The sequence below is a fragment of the Miniopterus schreibersii genome (assembly GCF_964146895.1).
Source record: "Miniopterus schreibersii genome assembly, chromosome: 9".
Lineage (NCBI taxonomy): Eukaryota > Metazoa > Chordata > Mammalia > Chiroptera > Miniopteridae > Miniopterus > Miniopterus schreibersii.
In genome coordinates this window covers 43,145,599-43,164,759 of record NC_138118.1, presented here as the reverse complement: position 1 = coordinate 43,164,759, position 19,161 = coordinate 43,145,599, and the positions used below count along the sequence as shown (strand labels likewise).

At 34.1% G+C, this 19,161-nt stretch overlaps 1 protein-coding gene across 1 annotated transcript in view; it reads right to left on the bottom strand.

Moving 5' to 3' along the window:
* Positions 1-5,904: 5,904 nt before the first annotated feature.
* The window catches only part of NAMPT (nicotinamide phosphoribosyltransferase), a 31,046-nt gene continuing 17,789 nt past the window's right edge, over positions 5,905-19,161 (bottom strand). The window contains exons 7-11 of the mRNA XM_081146409.1: positions 16,530-16,755; positions 14,702-14,821; positions 10,493-10,633; positions 9,148-9,282; positions 5,905-7,105 (exon numbers count right to left, since the gene is read on the bottom strand). Of these exons, the coding sequence (XP_081002535.1) occupies positions 6,995-7,105; positions 9,148-9,282; positions 10,493-10,633; positions 14,702-14,821; positions 16,530-16,755 (733 nt within the window). The 3' untranslated portion in view covers positions 5,905-6,994. The remainder of the gene's footprint in view (positions 7,106-9,147; positions 9,283-10,492; positions 10,634-14,701; positions 14,822-16,529; positions 16,756-19,161) is intronic.

Here is a 19,161-nt window from a genome sequence, read left to right as displayed (position 1 = left end):
AGGAAACAGTGTAATGTGTCTGTGTGCATGTGTGTGGATGAGGCAGAGCAAGTCAGTGATGCTGGCATAGCAAATGAAGGACAAGACATGAGGCTCTATGTGCTGCATGGGCCAGATAAGGGAGGGTGTGTGGGTTAGCCTGGTTTCTGAGAATTAGCCAGTAGGCTAAAAAGAGGAGCACCAAATGCTTTAAGCAGAGGACTGAAACCATTAGATTTTGTTATAATACTCTGGTAGCAGAGTGGGAGGGAGAAGGGCCTGAGGATAGGAAATCTACTTAGGTATTTTAAACATTGTTTCATTAAGAGATTAATGAGCCTGAAATGGGAGTTGGAGAGAAGATAGAGTGTAACATTATTCAGTGGGTAAATCAATAGAACTGTGAGGTTGATTACACTTGTGGGTAATGGAGAGGGATCTCACTTCAGTGGCTGACCGACTCCCCACCCCCCCAAATGAGACAATCAGGAGGAATATGATTAAGTTTGGACTTGTTGCATTTGAGTAAGTATCTGGATGGAAATGTGTCATATACAGGTAGGAAATTCAAGGTTTAGGCTAGAGATATGAATGCATGGAAGCTTTAGTAGATAGATAGGTGAGAGCCGAGACCACATGAATGGCTGAGATCAACAAGGTAAATACGGAGATAAATGGGACCTGCCAATGTTTAAAAGGTGTGTGAAGAGCCCTAGAGAAGGGATTCAAGATGCTACAACAAAGAAAACAAAAAGTAGCAAATACAGGAAAGTTCCTCTTGTTGAGAACTCAGCATATTCATTTGGCAATTGAGAGGTCAGTTTTGTTTAATGCAGGATGAGAGCCAGATTGGAACTGAACAGGAAATGAGGCAGTAAATGGAGAGGAAATGTGTACAACTCAAGAAGTCTGAATATGAATGAGAGAGAGGGGAGACCCAAAGCTGGTGTTATCAAGAAAGGCACCTTTTTTTTTTTTTTTAAAGGATGGAAGAAACAGGAACATGTTTGTTTATTGGCTGAGGAAGGAATACAAAGGGAGAAGTTGAAGGTTAAGAGTTGGTTTTTCTCAGGCTCAGAAATCTGGTTGAAATCTTCAGGCTACTCAGGAAGGCCTAATCAAAATTAAACTTTTGGCCAATGTATCAGGAGAGCTCATAAACACAAGAGCTAATTCATTTTAATAAAAACTACAGACCCTCCTCCCTAGTTTAAGTCAAATAAGTAACAGCTCAGTAGGCAATCACAAAATGAAAAATTTTAAAATAATGGGTCAGGATAACTATATTTTAAATTGAATTTTGTTTCCAACCAAAGAATGCTGCTTTTCTCTGGGATGAACATAAATAAATATAAACCAAAATTGTTTTTATCTGCAGAGAATATGCTATAAACTGGTAGAAAACTCAATTGGCAGGCTACACTACATGAGCTCTGAAAAGAAGTAAAAGCCTCAGGTCCCTTGTGAATATACCAATTAAGTCGCCAAGTCCTGCATACCAAAGAGGTGAGGCCTTAACAGCCCATGTGACAGTATGCAGGAAAATTCCTGATTTTCATCAGGACCCTTTTTCATGTTAATTAAAAAAATTTTGGTGAAGTTGGTAATTCGAATGATTCTAAATTCCTAAGAACATATTTCTCTTTGCTGGAATAACTTAAATATTTTAATAAGTTTTAATGGAATAAAAAACTGTGAACCAAATAAAGATAGAGTTGTCTCTGGGAAAGGGAACAATTAGAAAAACTTTTGAATAAAATAAACGGTTAATTAAAATGAGGTGGGAAGAATCTGAATACATGGGAGAGGTGAGTGATTTTAATTGGCTGCAGAATGCTTTGGCTGGTCTCTAAAAAATAAAATGTAAATCTTAAAACACTCAAAACAAAAGAAATATTTAAAAATGTATTTAAAGGCTTGAACATTTGTGCCTGTATCAGTAAAAGGAGTATTTGTAGCAAGCTAATGAAACCAAGAACTTTTTTATCTTGATTTCTTCCCTCCATCGATTCAGTCATCAAATATTGCTCGAGTGCCTGGTGAAGGATATTAAACCATTGGCAACTGTTCACAAGCACTGTTTAATCAGCTTGTACTTGTCACGTATGCTTGGACTCTTCCAAGAGGCTGAGCTCCTTTTGCAGGTCTGCCAGTGTCAGTACTCTCCATTGCCGGATCCCTTTGAGGTTTGCATCCCTCCCTGTTGCTGCCTCCTGGTCCCGTCCCTTCATTCTCTGAACACTGGCACCTGATTATTGTTTTCCTCTCCACTACAACTCCTGCCACTTCCTGTTAGATTTTATTGTCTACCCTCACAACTCGTCTTTTAAGGTGTCTAGATCTTGTCTTGTCTCCAGTGACTTTATTTAGCCACTGCAATGTCACACCTTGGATGGTATTACACAATGAACCTGATCCTCTCAGATCATTAAATCCAAGCATCCGTGGCCTTCACCAGTTGTGTAAGGTCAGGCTGTTTCTTGTCCTCCTAAACCTGCTTATTCAACTCCCAACAGATCAGAGCTGTCATCAGATTCCAACTTCCCAATGCTTTGTGTTGCCTTCACGTCCTTACCTATCCAGTTTAGATATTATTGTGGGACCATTACTTCAACGACTCATATATTCAATTATTGTTCATTTTCTTTCAAACTTATCTAGTAAAACTCTAAGTGTCTCCATTTTCTTTGTGCCTGTAGCCAAGCATCACAGTGCTATGAGAAAGGGAAAGAAAAAAAAAATAGGCAAATTTTCACTATAAATTCTCAATCACCAAAGAGTTGGGTCCTCCACACTATTCTATAGCCCTGCTATACCTCTGATCACTTTATTCTCCAAAATAACTGTTTTAAAACCTCAATTTAAAAAATCCCCTATGGTCTGACTTCACAGAGAAAACCTGCATATGTACCTGTCCCCTCCTCCTTTCTTATAGAATAAAAGCACCCCTTCCATCTTAGAGCCAATCCCTCCATCAGCATTCTGGGCCCATCCTCCACCTTCTCTGGAACCCAATACCATCGCTGATGCCTTGTGGCTCTTTTATCTTCAACTTCTTCCTCTTTCCTGGGTCCTTTTCAGAGCTAAAGCAATAGCTAAAAAGGGAAAGGATACACTATTGCTTCACTCTCCTTTTCACACCCCAAATCCAGAATTATGTAAGGTAGCTTATTTCTGACATCTGCCTCCTATATTACCTGGAAGGAAATCAATTATTTCCAGGAAGTTAAATCCAATAGATGCTTTTAATTCTTCACTCTATTTTATCTCTTAGCAGCAGTCAACACCTGTACAGAAAAACTCCCTTCCTTTGGCTTTTCTTCCACCTCTTTAGCTGCTGCTTGTCAATATCCTTTGCCTGCTCATCTTTTGCCACCTAACTTTTAGAGATCCTATGGTTTTGCCCTAGGTCCTCTTTTCTTTACTCTAAAGCAGAAATTGGCACATTTTTTTCTTTAAAGGACCATATAGTAAATTATTTTAGGTTTTGCAAGCTACAATTCTGCCATTCTAGCATGAAAGCAGCCATAGACAATAATTAAACTATGGGCAGAGCTGTGTTCCAATAAAACTTTCTTTTCAAAAATAGATGGACTAGATCTGGCCTGTGGTTTGCCAGGCCATGCTCTATATTTCTCCTTAGAGGAGTATCTTTTCCTGTGTCTCCATGGCCATCTACACATCAAATTCATATCTTGAGACCTTTCTGTCCCCAAATCTATATATCCAGTTACCTCATAGCCTCATTAAATGTCTCAAAGGCAACTCAAATCTTAATATAGGAGTTGTGCTCTTTCTCTCCCCCTCAAAGCTCCTGTCCTTCCAGTGTTCTCTCTTAGTAAGAGGCACTGCCATTCATATAGCTGCACAAAGTAAAAAATAGGAGTCATCTTTGATGCTTCTCCCTCTCATTCTCTAATTCTTTGAACCGAAGAAATACCTTAAAAAAGCAAGTCTGGAAATATGCCATTATTAGAAGCACACGGTCAAGTTTAACATTTCACTAAAAGAGCTAAGCTTTATTTCCATGTTTATTAAGTGTTACTCTTTGATGCTGAATACATATTAGAACTGGTTTAACATACTACTTTGGAGAAAAACTGACATTCTCCACTAACGGGCTAAAAAGGAATGTAAAACTACAAATACTTATTTAAGGGTTGAATTCTAATTATGGCAAAGGAACAATGCCTTGCCATTTTTCTCTTCCTAGTTTTCCAAATGATAAAATATTTTTCATAACAATTTATTTCAAGAAAGGAAATAAGGGATAACCACCAAAACCATTTTACTTTAGAGTACAAATAGTCTCCTAACACAGAACTCCTATCTCCTATTTAAAATACAAATACTTCATATTATGAACTGAGGGGGATTAACTGACGTCAGCTGCACATCAAATGACTTAAGCAAACCCACACATGCCATTGCCTTTGTCTGGAACAGTTAGGCTGATTTAAAGGGTGAAATAGCAGAGTTCTATTTGGTATCTATGTTAACCATTGCTACTCAGAATGGTGATGGCCTAATACTAAGAGCTTAGTGATGGAAATTCAGGGTTAATCAGTTCCAAGTGGCTAAAAGCAAAGAGAATCATTTCACCCTTCAATCTATCGCCACGTCCAAATGTACAAATTTTAGCATTCACTGGAAGTTTTAAAATAAAACTCCCTGATACTCTAAAACTGCTGAAATTCACAGTACAAAAAGAATACTGTCTGTAGTATAATTCCAGTGTTTAAGCAAATTAAACTAAACTTATGGGTGGTATCACAGTTATTATTGGTAATAAAAATAGTTTTTTAAAATTCTCTATAAGCCCCTTAGCACATTTTGTGAAAAGATGTGTTCTTTTTAATACTATTAACCTTCATTTAGATACATTTTTAAAAAGTCACCCTAAATTACAGGATGAAGACTTTTACTGAAAGTAAATAATACTTATTCTCATTAGACAAGTGTTTAGAATCATCTGCAAAAACCTATATTCTTTGTAATGCTTATACAAGATGTTTAATAAAGGTAATCACCTCTCATTATTCTGATAAAATACTTTCTCATTAATTGTTCAGGACAGATGATATATGGCATTTCAATTTTTAAAATTTCACATTTAATGTCATGTTGTTAAAGCTTTCCTAAATTAGTCTTCCAATATCAGATTCTTAAATGAGAAAAGAAAGGATGAGAGACAGACAAACTGTATCAAGAGACTACTGTATCAAGCCTCCTCCCTTCCCTGAAAATCAACATTTCTCTTAAAATTCAAGGCACATTCCTAAAGGGCCAGATAAACATTTCAGGCTTTCTGGGCCATGTGGTCACTACTACAACTACTCAATTTCTGCTGCTGTCTGAGAAACTAGCCACAGACAAGATGTCACTTATCAAAAAAGAAAAGAAAAAAAAAAGTCAGTACAAATTTGGCCTGTGGGCCATAGTTGTCCAACCCTTGTCTTAGAACAGGGGTGGGAAATGTCTGGCCCTGCCAAGGCAACCGCAGGTGGGACTAAAAATTCAATAAATCTAGGCGCTTTTTTCACAGCTCATTTTTAAGTTGGTAATTTTGTATGGATCATGAATGATTTTATAAATATCCGAATGGCCCCTGGCAGAAAAAAGGTTCCCCACCCCTGCCTTAGAAGAACATACCTAAATATAAAAGAATCATCTACAAAACCCAAAAAACAAAATATCTCCTGTCAGATGTGATGACTGACTTAGAATCTAGCAGTTAATCACTCTAGAACATTTTGATGTTGAACACTTTGAATTTAGCCAACTTTCTGCTTTTGGTTAAGATTCTTCTATTCAAACTCATGTCATCATGCTTTTGACTGGGGACAATTCATCTTCATTTAAGAACTTGCTGGAATATTATTTCTTTTTAGTGATTCAGTTTAAAATTAATAAATGATGTCCATACAATTTAATATTCAATTTAATTTTTAAAAAACTTAATGAAAATATAACAGAATCAAAAAATTTAAAATAAGTACACTCACTACCCATTCCAGTATTAAGTCATATCAACTATAGAATAGGAAAAATAAATTCAGAAGTGTAATTACTTTAAAATACACTACTTCCACTTTTGTCAGTATTTTACATTTATGTATATATTCTATAGTGGAAGCAGAAATTCTTTCTAAAAACAGTATCTCCTTAAAATCTTGAGGTGCATATCATAGCCACAGGCAATATCTGACATACAAAACTGCAGTACAGGCCTGTCAAATTTGGCATTTCACTGGTACAATACAATGACCAACGCATATAATCACTGTACAGTGCCTAGACATTCCAGTAAGAACCATTATTTTCTTTAATGTAGAATGATTAATACATATTCTACAAGGGGCAGTGAGGTTAGTAATGCTATAGGGTGTGTCCCAACATAATTTTCAGATTGTACAATAACACAAACAATTTTGTTAAGGCCATGTTTTATTTGCTGATTAATGGACAAAAGGCAATGTAATTTATTTTCAAGTATTTTCTTGAAAATCTGTGCTCATAAAAATCATGAAAAGTTGGAAAGACCGTTAAATCACTGAAACTTTAAATATATCGTACACAATCTTGTTTGTACAAAAATACAAGTTAAATATAAACATAAAGCAATCATGATAATTTTATGCAAATCTGTTTTATGTGATCTTTAGTTATATATAAAAGTTTCTCAGTTCTATTATTTGAGGAAAGATCAATAACAGATTAAATTACTACCTATTGGCAAAGGGGCCTAAAAAACTTACTTTAGCATTAATCTTTTTCATGGTCAAATGCATGTCCTAATTTGAGATCACCTAAACACTGGGGGGAAAAAAGGGCATTATGTCCATAAACCAACAAATAATTTGGCTGTAATGTATCATAAAACAAAGAAACCCTACACATCTGTACAGTGAACATTATGTATCACACACTCACACACAGGTATCTATGTGTGTGCGTGCACACACACATACACACACAGACAAGCCAGGACACACACCCAGTCATAAAACAAAGCCTAATGAGGTGCTGCTTCCAGTTCAATATTCAGCTTTGCATTTTTTCTTACTTCATCAAATGAATAGCTTTTTGTCACCTTGCCATTCTTGAAGACAGTATGGAGGAGATCCTGCACAAAGTTAACAATACTAAAGTTTAATGATTAGACTATCAAGCAAAATACTTAAGCAATACTCATGAATTAGACTGACTTGTCAAATACACAGACATGTTGATGGTGTTCAAATTATGAAATCATTTTATACACAAAGAATGCTGGTGGAGCAGGCAGAGAGCATGGCACTATCTAAAATGGCTACGTAGAAATATTTAACTTTTATGAACAGGAATGATCTAAATATTACATTCTTAAGACAGTTTTCCTTAAAGAATAAACCTTATCTTTTTTTTCAGGTGGAAGATGTGGTGCCCAAAATATGGCTGTTGCTGATAATCACCACTGACAGTGCAACAAGGAAAACCTGCCAGACCTTCCCTTGTTCCTAGCCAATAGGCTCAACACCAGGTTAAACTCATAAGCCTGGAATTTAATACATTTGTTAGTTACCTAGTTTTTGCCTCAAAATAAACAAATAAACAAAAAACCCTGAAAAGGAAGAAACCAAACCCAAACAGAAACAAAAATAATTATTGATTTCTTAACTAATGAAGGGACTGATTTTTACTTTGTGTATATCCAAAAGTCACTGATACATGTAATTTATTTGATCTCAACAAGGGTAGCAAAGATATATTAAGAAATTAGGACTAAATTCTCTTTTGGGTCTGATAAAGCCACTCCTGTCTCACTAAGGAATTATCTGCCTCTAATTTCTCTTTGGAAAATCCGTAAGCAATCTACCATGCCTGTTTTCCATCTAGTCTGAAGACTGTTATACATATGACATTATCTATTATTTTTGTCATTGTGTTGTTTCAAATCACACTGCTCTAGTTGTATCTTTCATAAAATAAAACTATCAAGGAATGGTGGTTCCTATTCTTAAAGCAAAGTAATTAGATAATTATAAGTTAATTACTGCTTAAATATTCTAGAATATCATTCGCATAGTCTTAAAAATCAATGCTTTTTTTTTAAAGTAATAGTTATGACTATGTCTAAAGAAATTCAACAAAGTCCTGGTACCTATAAGAGTTAAGTGAAGGCTACTAAAACAACAGCATTAACAAGCTATATAAAGTGATCTAATTCTAAAAGTTTGTTTAGAAACATTTTTTAAATTAAAGGTAACAAAAAATGTTATTTTATTCTGGTTCAAAATCTTAAAAAGAATATAATAATAGTAACAAGCAGAATATTTGATACAGTGTAACAAATCTAAAGTAATAAATTAGTGTTTATCTTTAATATCAACTTTTCTTTATAAAGTAGTTTCCCTCAAAAAATGAGGTTTTCACATGGACCATACCATAAATTTTTCCAATTTAGTTGACTTGAATCAGAAAACTTGGGTAAGTCTAGGTTTCACCATTTATTCATTATGTAATCTGAATCAAGTCATGTAGTTTTCACGTCTTACACTACTAAGATAACATAATTTGCCTTTTTAGCCCATAGAGTTGCTGTGAGAATCAAGTGAAACTAAAGGAAACTGTATAAACTGGATTATTTTGTTTTTAAAAATGGAATTATCTTTAACAGCATTTTAGAATTTGGATAATAAAAGCTCTTCTTTTATCTATTAAAAGTACCAAAGTTGACTATAATATAAATAGCTATGAGAAGTGTAAGAATAGCATCTTTTAAGTATTCATAACCATCTTTCTTCAGAAAAAACTGACTGCTAATTGGCAGTAAGAGTAAGATCAAATACACAGCTTGTTGAAGCTCAGCAGTAACTACCCTGCTGGTCACTATTTGGAAACACTTTTTTTTTAAAATGTTATAAAATATTTCACCCAATATGTACAAGTCTCATATTTATGATCTAGACACTTTTTGTTTTTCATCATGTTTTGGTAGGCTATGTCTGCTATTGTATATTTTATAATAAAACTATTTTGTTCTCCAAAAAAAAAAACTGTTCTGAAAATAATTTAAAATTAAAATACAACATAAAAGCCTCCTTTTTTAATTTGGAGAGCCAAGCTGCTAGTTAAAAGGAAAAAAAAAAAAGAGGCAAAACAAACCCAATCAGCATAGATACATACATGACCATATTCCTCAAGGTCTCCTTTTCCTTCCTCAAGTGTAACAAAATTTCCTGCTGGTGTCCTATGTAAAGATAATCGGCCCTTTTTGGACCTTTTGTTGGGATCAGCAACTGGGTCCTTGAAGACGTTAACCTTGAATCCAAATTCAGAAAGAGAGAAAGACTAATTGTCAAAAATGGTCACTCAACTCCCATTAAAGAATAAGAACAAAACTACGTATATAATTTACATATAAATTTTAAGACAATTTATAAGTATAATGAAACCAATCCATACCGGGCTTTTAGGAACATAATTCTAGCCTGTTTTGGAGGACAGAGTGAGTCCTTTGTTAAGAAAAAACAAAATCCAAATTTTGGCTATCTTTTCTTACCACTGCAGAATACTTAATACTCCTTTTGTAAAAGTCTTTGAGGTTAACATGTGATCCTTAAGGTATCTCCTTTTATATCACACATTGTCTTTAGACTGATCTAAGTATAGCACAGGCATGCTATTGAAAAACAAATCTATGTCAATTCAATTATATAATCTGTGGCTCCAGACTAGAATTTTACTAAAGTAAAGGCTTTCCTACTTCATAACCTTTGCATTTTGTTACTTTTACTCCATTAAATTGTTACTGTCAGAAGCAAAAAAAGATCTGGAGAACCTAAAGAGCAGAATGTTTGTTTCAGGATCAGAAATGTAGGGAGGCAAAACACAAGAAACAACTAGAGATGGCTTTGAAGGAGAAGCAGATGGGTTAATACTGGAACTCCTCAAAGAAAGATGGAAGTGAATAAAAAGCAGGGGACCAAACCAACATTCTTAGGAGGGTATTCCCCACCCCAGCCTTTGACCCAGACTCTCAAGAGCGTATGAAGAGCTAGGGCGATTGCTGTTCAGTTGCCTAGCAGCTTGGGTTTCCCTATGCTAAGGCTACTAGAACATAATTCTGATATCACAACTCCAATGTCATACTCCACCTTCCTAAAACACTGTTTTGACAGTGTTTACATGCTTGCTTATCTTTAATATATGATGGCTAGGTTAGCTGATGTTCTCGATCAAATATGGTCAACTTTTTGATTCAAAGTTATATACTGAAGTAGTGGAAAATGACTGACCTGCATTGTCTCTTAATCTCTCATCTCATTTTTCCTACTCTCCTTTACTCTCCTAAACCACGTTATTACCTAATGTCTCTTTCTTTCCCTTTTTCCTGAGCCAAGGTCAGTGATACCTGACAATATATTAATACTTCTGGACCATATTATCCTTTGGTTATTGGATTCAATAACTGCATTCTACCTAGATTCATAGAGAAGATACTAACAGAGAAGTAAATTAAAGGACATACCCCAAGGCCATTGGTTACAACATAACTACACTTGAAGGAACAATTCAAGAGATCTCTTGTTAATTTTTGTAGCAAAGCTCCACCAGAACCGAAGGAAACATTTTCAATACTCCATTTTTTTTGCTTCATGCCTTCTACAATCTAGAATATTAAAAAAACAAAACAGAAACAAAAACAAAAACTAAGTAAACTGGAAAAGAAAGGTTGTCATTTTCCATGGGTCATATTGATGAATAAAGCATCTTTATTGTTGTCTTATAACATAGTAAATGATGAGGTAAGATAAGGCCTATACAAAACTATATCCCACATTTTCTTTAAAAGACCCACCCACCCCCAAAAGGACAAACTGAGGGATACGTGTAGAAGGGATTTCACTCATAGTCCTTGAATTTGTGTTACTGTAATTGTGATTTGGGTTGGGGGAATGAAGGAAATGAGAGAGAAAACTGGCTATAAATAAGGTTATTTGAATAAACTTATCTGCCTCCTGTAGTTGTTGCCCAGATGCCAGTAGCACAAGCAATGGGATCGAGACATTTGCCTAGAATTTCTACATTCTAGGAATGACTGATCACTCCTAATAAATCTCAATACATGTTATCACATGTCATAATGCATGTCACATATAATGGGGCATTTAAACAAATCAACAGATATTGGTGGCAAACAATATAAACTACTCTCTCCTATATATTGTTCAGACATTGGCAGAGTCATTTTACTCTGGGTAGAACTTCAGTGCCATAAGCAAAACTATGAATAGACTGGGCATTAACATTTATCATTGGGTCACTTTTGGCAGAATGATTATCTACAAGCCAGCTAGAAAGACCTGAATAAACATATAGTTCTGGCAGCTAAAATAGTTTTTTCAAGGGACACATAATTTAAAATTTACATTAATTTATTAAGCTACATTATTATTAATGTAATTTATATTTCTTTTTCCTAAGTAGGAATTACTTACCTAGCATGTCTTATAACATATTCTATCTTATGACCGAAGGTTGCAAGTGAAATTTAGTAACCATTCCTTTAATTTCATGGGAAGAGTTAAAAGTATTGGAAAGTCTGGTACCATTTTATTGAAACAAAACTTGCAGAAATGATTAGAAAACCATAAGCACATTTAAGTTTTATGTAAATCATTAATATAAATTCACCATATTCCCCTCAAATACTAAGTCTTGACCCGACATCTATTACTTTCAACACTGAAGGATAAAAATATATAATCTCCAAGGACCTTTACCTTTTAACCATTGCACATTTAAAAAGGCAAGTTTCTTCTTAAATCCCAACCATCTAATTCTACTGCTACAGGTGAGGAATCAAGATGAAAACATACACAAAATTTATTTTAAAGTGATTCCTTAGGCTGTATATAAGCTCAGTCTCCCATCTTTATTATTATACCAGAACCCAAAAGTATCCAAAGGTCCTGGATTCAGATTTATTTTTCACTGAAGTAACTGTGAACAAAGTATAACTAAAACAACAATAAAAAGCCTTACAAAATAATACAAAATTAAGGCACATTCCAAAAGAGTGAATTTCCATATGGAAGAAATGACAAGAGTAGAAAAGAAAAATGGAGGAAAAGAAAGGGAAAAGAGATAGATGGGAGGGTAGGTGGTTTAGTTAAAAACAAAACAAAAAAGCAGAGAAAATCAGTTCAGACCTGTCACGTGATTTTAGATGTGCCCCAGAAGCGTAAGAATGAGGAAATTACAAAGAACACTAATCACCTAATATCACATCTCTGTATTTCTGGCCCAGTTTCTTTAAGATATTCTTCCCATATAGCTGCACTAGAAGTTATAAAATTTAGAAAATTTAGAGTTAAAGTTTAAGTGAATTGTTCTGCTAAGAGTACAAGAAATTAGAAAATTAGGGAAAAATTGACTACTTAAAAATATTTACACATACAATCAGGAGGAAATCTGACTGGACATAAGTTGACAAAATTTTACTGTTAGACACTACTCTTCACTTTCCTATGTTAAGCCAAAGGTATCTAACTGAAATGAGAAGAGTCATTATGCCATTAGCATTTAAATAACATATTTGTTATAATCATACACCTGAATCATGCACTACGATCTGTAAGTATTTTCACAATACACTATATTTAGATAAAAAAAATTGCGTTCCTCTCATTAAGATTTATATAAATCTTCTATTTAGTATCTGGACCAAAGTTGTGAGGGTCAGGGGAAATTTTCTAGAAGGGTAGAGAAAAGGGTTCTAGGGAAAGAACAATAGGATAGCTAAAAAGAAAGAAAAGTGTTTAAAATTTTGAGAATTTGGTATCATTTTAATGTCATTAATGAACCACGCCAATGGAGAGATCTCCATGATAATCAAGATGACTGAATCCCTAAATGAGATACAAACAGAAAGCGAAAGCAATCTGTGTTTTGTCCAACACAAAAAAGATTTTTGCTTCTTTTAATAAAAAAGCAGATTGATTTTGGCACACACAAACTAGGGCAGGCTTACACTGTGCCTCATGGTGATTTCACAGGGAAGACTGACTGTGAAAATAGCAGTCCAAAAAGTGAGGCTGACAGTCAATGAAAGTCAGTTTGAAATTAAACAGATTATTCATTTTGTCAAAATTAAGGCATCTAATATATGTACAAAGCAAAACCACTATATGAGTTCTTCTATTCTCTTCTAAAATTTATTTTGACCCACCTCCAATATGAAGAAAGCAGCTACCACCCTTTAGGCAAATCAAAACCTGAGTACATTTGCATTACACAAACTATTCCTTCTCTAATTATTCTGTTTAAGGTTTCACCAATGCCAGAGTATTTGTCTCAATATTTGACTTCTTGTTGTAGTTGAAAAGAAAAAAAAGGAAAGCCAAGCACTTCTGTTTTTTAGAGGGAAGTTGAAATACCTGACTGAACAACCCAACGTAAAGAGCTCACTGCTGGAATAAGGAGGAGCAGATATAAGCAGTCGGAAGAGCACGGGACTAATGGGTTTTCTGAAATTGGCACAGTACCCTGCCCATGTTTCTTCATCTGAAAGGGGGGAAAAAAAGGGTACCTAACCTACCTAAAATGTAGGGATGGGTAATAGTTCTTAACTGACACCCAGATAAGAAACCTTTAATTCAGTGGAGCTAAAGAGACAACAGCAATTACACATGCTAGCTGGGATTTCTATTATCAGGTCCTCCTCCTCCTCACTGCAGCCTTTTCTTCTATTTCTTCTTTCTCTTTCCATGAAAGCCCCTAATGTCCCAACACCAAATGTCTTAGAGGAGTTTGGGGGAGCTTCCACTTTTCTTAGGCAGGCAAAGCAGTTTGGGAGAGTTGGTGGAAGAAACCTCATTTCTGTTATTGCAAGAAATCTATTCCGGATACCTCCTTTTGGAACTCTAAATACACATCACCAAAGAAATATTGTTTGTTATATTCAGTAGTTCCTACTTTTAAGTGAATCTTTGGAAAACAAACTATAATTTGGGTACTGATCTCACTCTAACCACACCAAACTCTTTCAAACAGAAAAAATCTTTGATAACTTGTGTTAGAGAAGTGGATGCTGTTGGAGACTGGTATACATTAAAATGTCAGTGGTTTACAATGGCAGACAGTCCACATTATTAAATCGGTGATATCCTTAACTTTTATGGAGTACACTTCATGAAATTATAGCTCTTCAGGAGCTTGAGAATAAAAGAGGCAAAAATTTTAACAGAATACTTACACTATTTGGCTAAACCTAACAATAATAGTGATGACAGCTGAAGCTTTAGAAGAGCTGACAAACCATTGCATAATTTTGAAAAAGCACACATTAATACCATTTGAGTTTCTCATTGCTAGAGAATGTGAAGCTCCGTGCTATTAAAACTGGGAATTATATGAGCAGTATCAAGACTTCTGTTTCATATACAAGAAACATTCCTTGACTGGCATTTTCATGTTTCAGACTGATCTTTCTTTAGGCTCCTCACCAGGGTGGCCAGTGAGGAATGGGAATAGCAAATGTGGTTTGGTTGGTATTTCTATAATTTAAGTTACTATTATTTATAAAATTTAAACAATTAACAGAAAAGACTTATACCATTATAAACACTTATGAAAAGAATCACAATTGTGTTGAAATTATAACTATGTTATTTATCAAAATAAAAAGGAGCTTAATTATGATTATCTTATTGGAACATTTAATATAAACACATACCTCTTGTAAAGTATTAATATCTACTCCATCCCCTTGAATAACTCGAAGATAAGGTGGCAGCAACTTGTAGCCCTTTGAGTTCTCAGTAATAGGGAATTTCTTACCTAAAATATCCAAAACCTGTACAGAAAAATACACACCCAACACAAGATAACTAAAAGTGAAAAAAAAGTGTAAACGCTTTCCAAAGTTAAAAAGTGACTTTGCTTTGCTAGACAATCTTGAGAATATAATCAATTTTACAACATTATGTATAAACCTTCTAAAACCTAGTCTCAATTCCTGTTATGTTAGAATCAGGCATCATATTTTCTATCAATTCATTTTATACAGTAAAGTGGCTCAAACCATAAGATTTTCCCCTTACATCTCTAACACAGATTCAGGAAAAAACACACACCTTTAACATTAAAAGCTTAAAACAGTAAATACAGTAATAGTTTTAAAAGGTATATAAAGCACCATTTATCATGATTATACTTTTGATTTGCATTCACTTTGCTTGTGTCCAATAATTTTATTTGGTTAAATTTTATTTGGTTTGATAAAACAAACATAAATCCATTTGAATTACAAAGTTCAGAGAAATATGATATGCAGGCAAAGCTGGAAATGAAGCTAATATAACCCCCATTTCTCTGAAGTTCTCCTCACTTAAAGATGACACCCATATATTAAGCCAAATTGCATAATATGCAAATCATACCACTCATTCATTAACTACTAAATTATTTTAGCAGCTGAAATACCTAAACATTGCTTTAAAATTTCTCAGAAAGCTTGGTCAGAGATTTGAAAGAGCTATCAGATCATTTTTCCCCCCAACAATCACTCTCTTTTCCTAAATAAATTGATTTAAGATTCTAACAATGAGAAAATTCCATATTGATGACTTAGTTTATTCCTAAAACTAGATCTACACATTTTTTACTAGGTTAACAGGTAAAACATGAAACCTGTTAAGTTTTGCTAACACCAAATCTGTAAATATTTCAGGCTAAGATAAGACTTTAAGATTGGCCTATTATTATTAATAGGATAGGAAAAGACTCCCCCTTTCTTAAGGGGTAACCTATCATCTAATCATTAACTGGGTAACTATGGTAGAGTGAGAATGTGACAATGGATACTTGGCTTATTTTACATGTTGTGTGACCTTGAGCAAGTTACTTTAACCTCTCTTAGTCTGTTTCTTTGTCTATAAAAAAGAGAATGTAATATTTATCATTGGGTTTTCAAAGAGGTTAAATGACACACCTTAAGTAAAGCACCTAATACAATATTTTTCTAGTAGTAAGAATCAAATAACCTGCTCTTATTTAGTGCTTTTCAAAGAAAGCACACCAAGTCCTGAACACTAAAATTAGACAACACTGCTATGTTGAAGATTGAAGTATCTTTAAAGAATCACTACTTGAAAAGTATTTCCAAATTTTTTTTTTTACCACATCACCTTGCACATATTTCTTTTGCACTTAGAACTTCAAAGGTATAGAAATGACTTGTGACAAAGGAAAAGAAACAAACCATAAACTTGGTAACCAAATCACAGGATTTGTTAAAATGGTAATGCTATTGATTTTGAAAGTAAGCAGAAATATTCTACAGTACTTAAATGTCTATTTGACAGTATTTATAAATAACCCATAACTCAGGGTATCCATTCTGTTATTAACGTGTGACCTTGGGCAGATCTATTACTCTCTCTGGGCTGCAACTCTAAAATAAAATAGCTCTGAAATGGTACTTGTATAAATTAAATTAAAAGTAGTGTTGATGTAGCTAGTCCATAGGCATTTTAATAATCAACTTATGTATTAAAATTTACCTTTAATACAGTGTCAAGAGGATTTCCAGAATCAGGTCTGATTATTAGTGGTGCCTCTGTACTTCTTGATACTATTAAATGTCTTAGATCTTCACCCCATATTTTCTCACACGCATTATAAATGTCATAGCTATCGCTGACCACAGATACAGGCACTGATGAAAACTGTGTTACTATATGTTCAAAAGCATCTTTTTCATGGTCTTTCCCCCAAGCTGTTATGGTACTAGAAAACAAAATGAAAATACAGATTTACTCAGGCAGACACATCATCTGTTCCTGAATTATATCTCATGTTTACTACACTGTAACATCGACACTGCAGAGAAAGTGAGTGATTTAGTTTAATGAATGTACATCAGAAGGTTAGTTGAACAGCTGAGCCAAACCACCCCTTGTATAATTTTTTTAAAGACTAAAAGTAATACTACTCCTCTCCAATAATTATTTTAGCTTTTAAGTCATATTCAACTTTTTTGGGGGTATTTAAACTATAAAGCACTTACTGAATGCACTCTATTCATTATGCCAAGATGTTAGAAAGAATGAACACATGCTCCCATTATTTGCTAGGTAATGCAAGCACTTGGTTCCCTCCTGTGAATTTTCAGAACCAAGTACTAATAATAGTAGGCATATATTTGATCTTTTTTACCTTTCAAAATCTCACACTTAAAATCAATTACTGAAACTATACCATAGATACATATAGTCAACTAACTCTTCACCTGTTGTATCTTCAAATGGCCAGTAATAGTCATTTATTTCATTTTTAGATTTTCCACTACTAATTACTGTATGTCCAGGGAATAAGAATTTTAAAATTTAGTTTGAGCAAAATATAATTTAGATGGGAAATAAAGTGTGAGTTTCTATGAGTAATTTTTACAATGTCCCCAATAATGGTTCTTCTTAATGAATAGATTAGTATTATGTAACTTAAGTACTTGCTGGTTTACTAATACAGGTGTGGGCAAAAGTAGGTTAAAAATAATAAAAGATAATACCACAATAAATAAGTAATAATACAAGAACAAACTGTGTTTAGTGTACTCACAACTGTAAACCTACTTTTGCCCACTCCTGTATACAATTTTGAAAATTCTTAAACAGAATAATGAATTTGAAAATTGCCATTTTCTCATGTCAAGAAATTTCTTTCTTCCCCAATTTTTTAGTCTTTGCCTCTACTGCATTTTTATAAGTAAAATAATGAAAAGACAACGCATTCAATTTACTATAGAACACTGTGTAGGTATAAGTTTATCTCAAAACTCTTTGAAGAGTCATACTAATTTAGGTTTGACATTGTCATTTTATTTTTACTTTTTTCTTAAGATTGAATAAACAACTTCCCATGCTGTCAGTGGTATGCCAGGGATAGCAAAGCATGTACAATTCAGGGTTATAAAGAATTACCTACCCAGATAGACTATTCTTGTCTGAAATGGAAAGATAGCCAGTCTATTTATGTAGTGAACACTCTTTTAAACTACTACAGAGGCTTCCAATAGCTATGATGCCAACTCTCTAACTCATGAAAGCATCTGCAGGCTATGGGAAAATTAAGACATGAAAAGAAGTCCCTTCATATCAAGAATTGCTACTGTCCTCTACATAAAGGAGACAATTAAGAGCAAAGAATACCAGTACTGAAGAGCTTTGTAACTGAGGAAAAAATCCTAGAGGTCACTGCTTATGCAATTATGCTTTACTAGCATTGTATCAATAAAGTCATCTAACTCTGCTATTTGTGTTTATCATGTCTAGCAAATGCAACTGTTCACTTTTAGCCTGTATCTTACTTGCCTTCTCTGTGGCATGTGAACTTTCCTGAAGCTTTCCTTCCCATGACTTTAATGACACTTCCTGATGTTTTCTCTATTTCTATGACTTCTTTTCTGTCTCCCCCGTAGGTTCTATGCTCTCTCCTTTCTTCGATTTGACCCAAAGCTCTGATCTAGGCACTGTCTCCCTTTATACACCTCCATGTGTGAAAAATACCCTTGTGGTGAAGGTTTCCAAAATCTGTACCCTAGCCCAGGTTTTGCTTCTGTTCTCCAGATGCACTGTTAGATAGGAAGACAAATATCTTCATCTCATGATCCCACAGATATTTCCTATAGCACCCTCTATATAATCTATTTGTTATACCTATTCTTCTACTGTAGTATTTGGTATATGGAGATCATAAGTATATATTTAATGAATTCTATTCCATCCAATTTCCAGTACCAAATTAGATGCCTTTCTAATTTAAGGAAAAAGTTATGTAACTGAATATTTCTAAATCTAGGTTCATATATTCCTTAAGAAAATATTTATAATAATAATGGCAATGCTATAAAACTTGAGTTCTCTTATTCTCAAGTTATTTTAGATGTTAACTCATTTCTTCTCAATGACCTTCTGATGTTAAAGACGTAAAATGTTAGCTCCTCCTTTTGTTTGGTTGGATGAACTGAAAAACAGAGAGATAAGTGACTTGCCCAAGGCCACTCAGTGTGTCAGCTGTAAAGTTCTATTCATTATACTATGCTGTTGTTTAAAAGACTTTTCTATTTAAGGACATCTGAAATATTCTTCTATATTAAGGAGTAGAACACTTACAAATGTAGTATTATGTGACTCT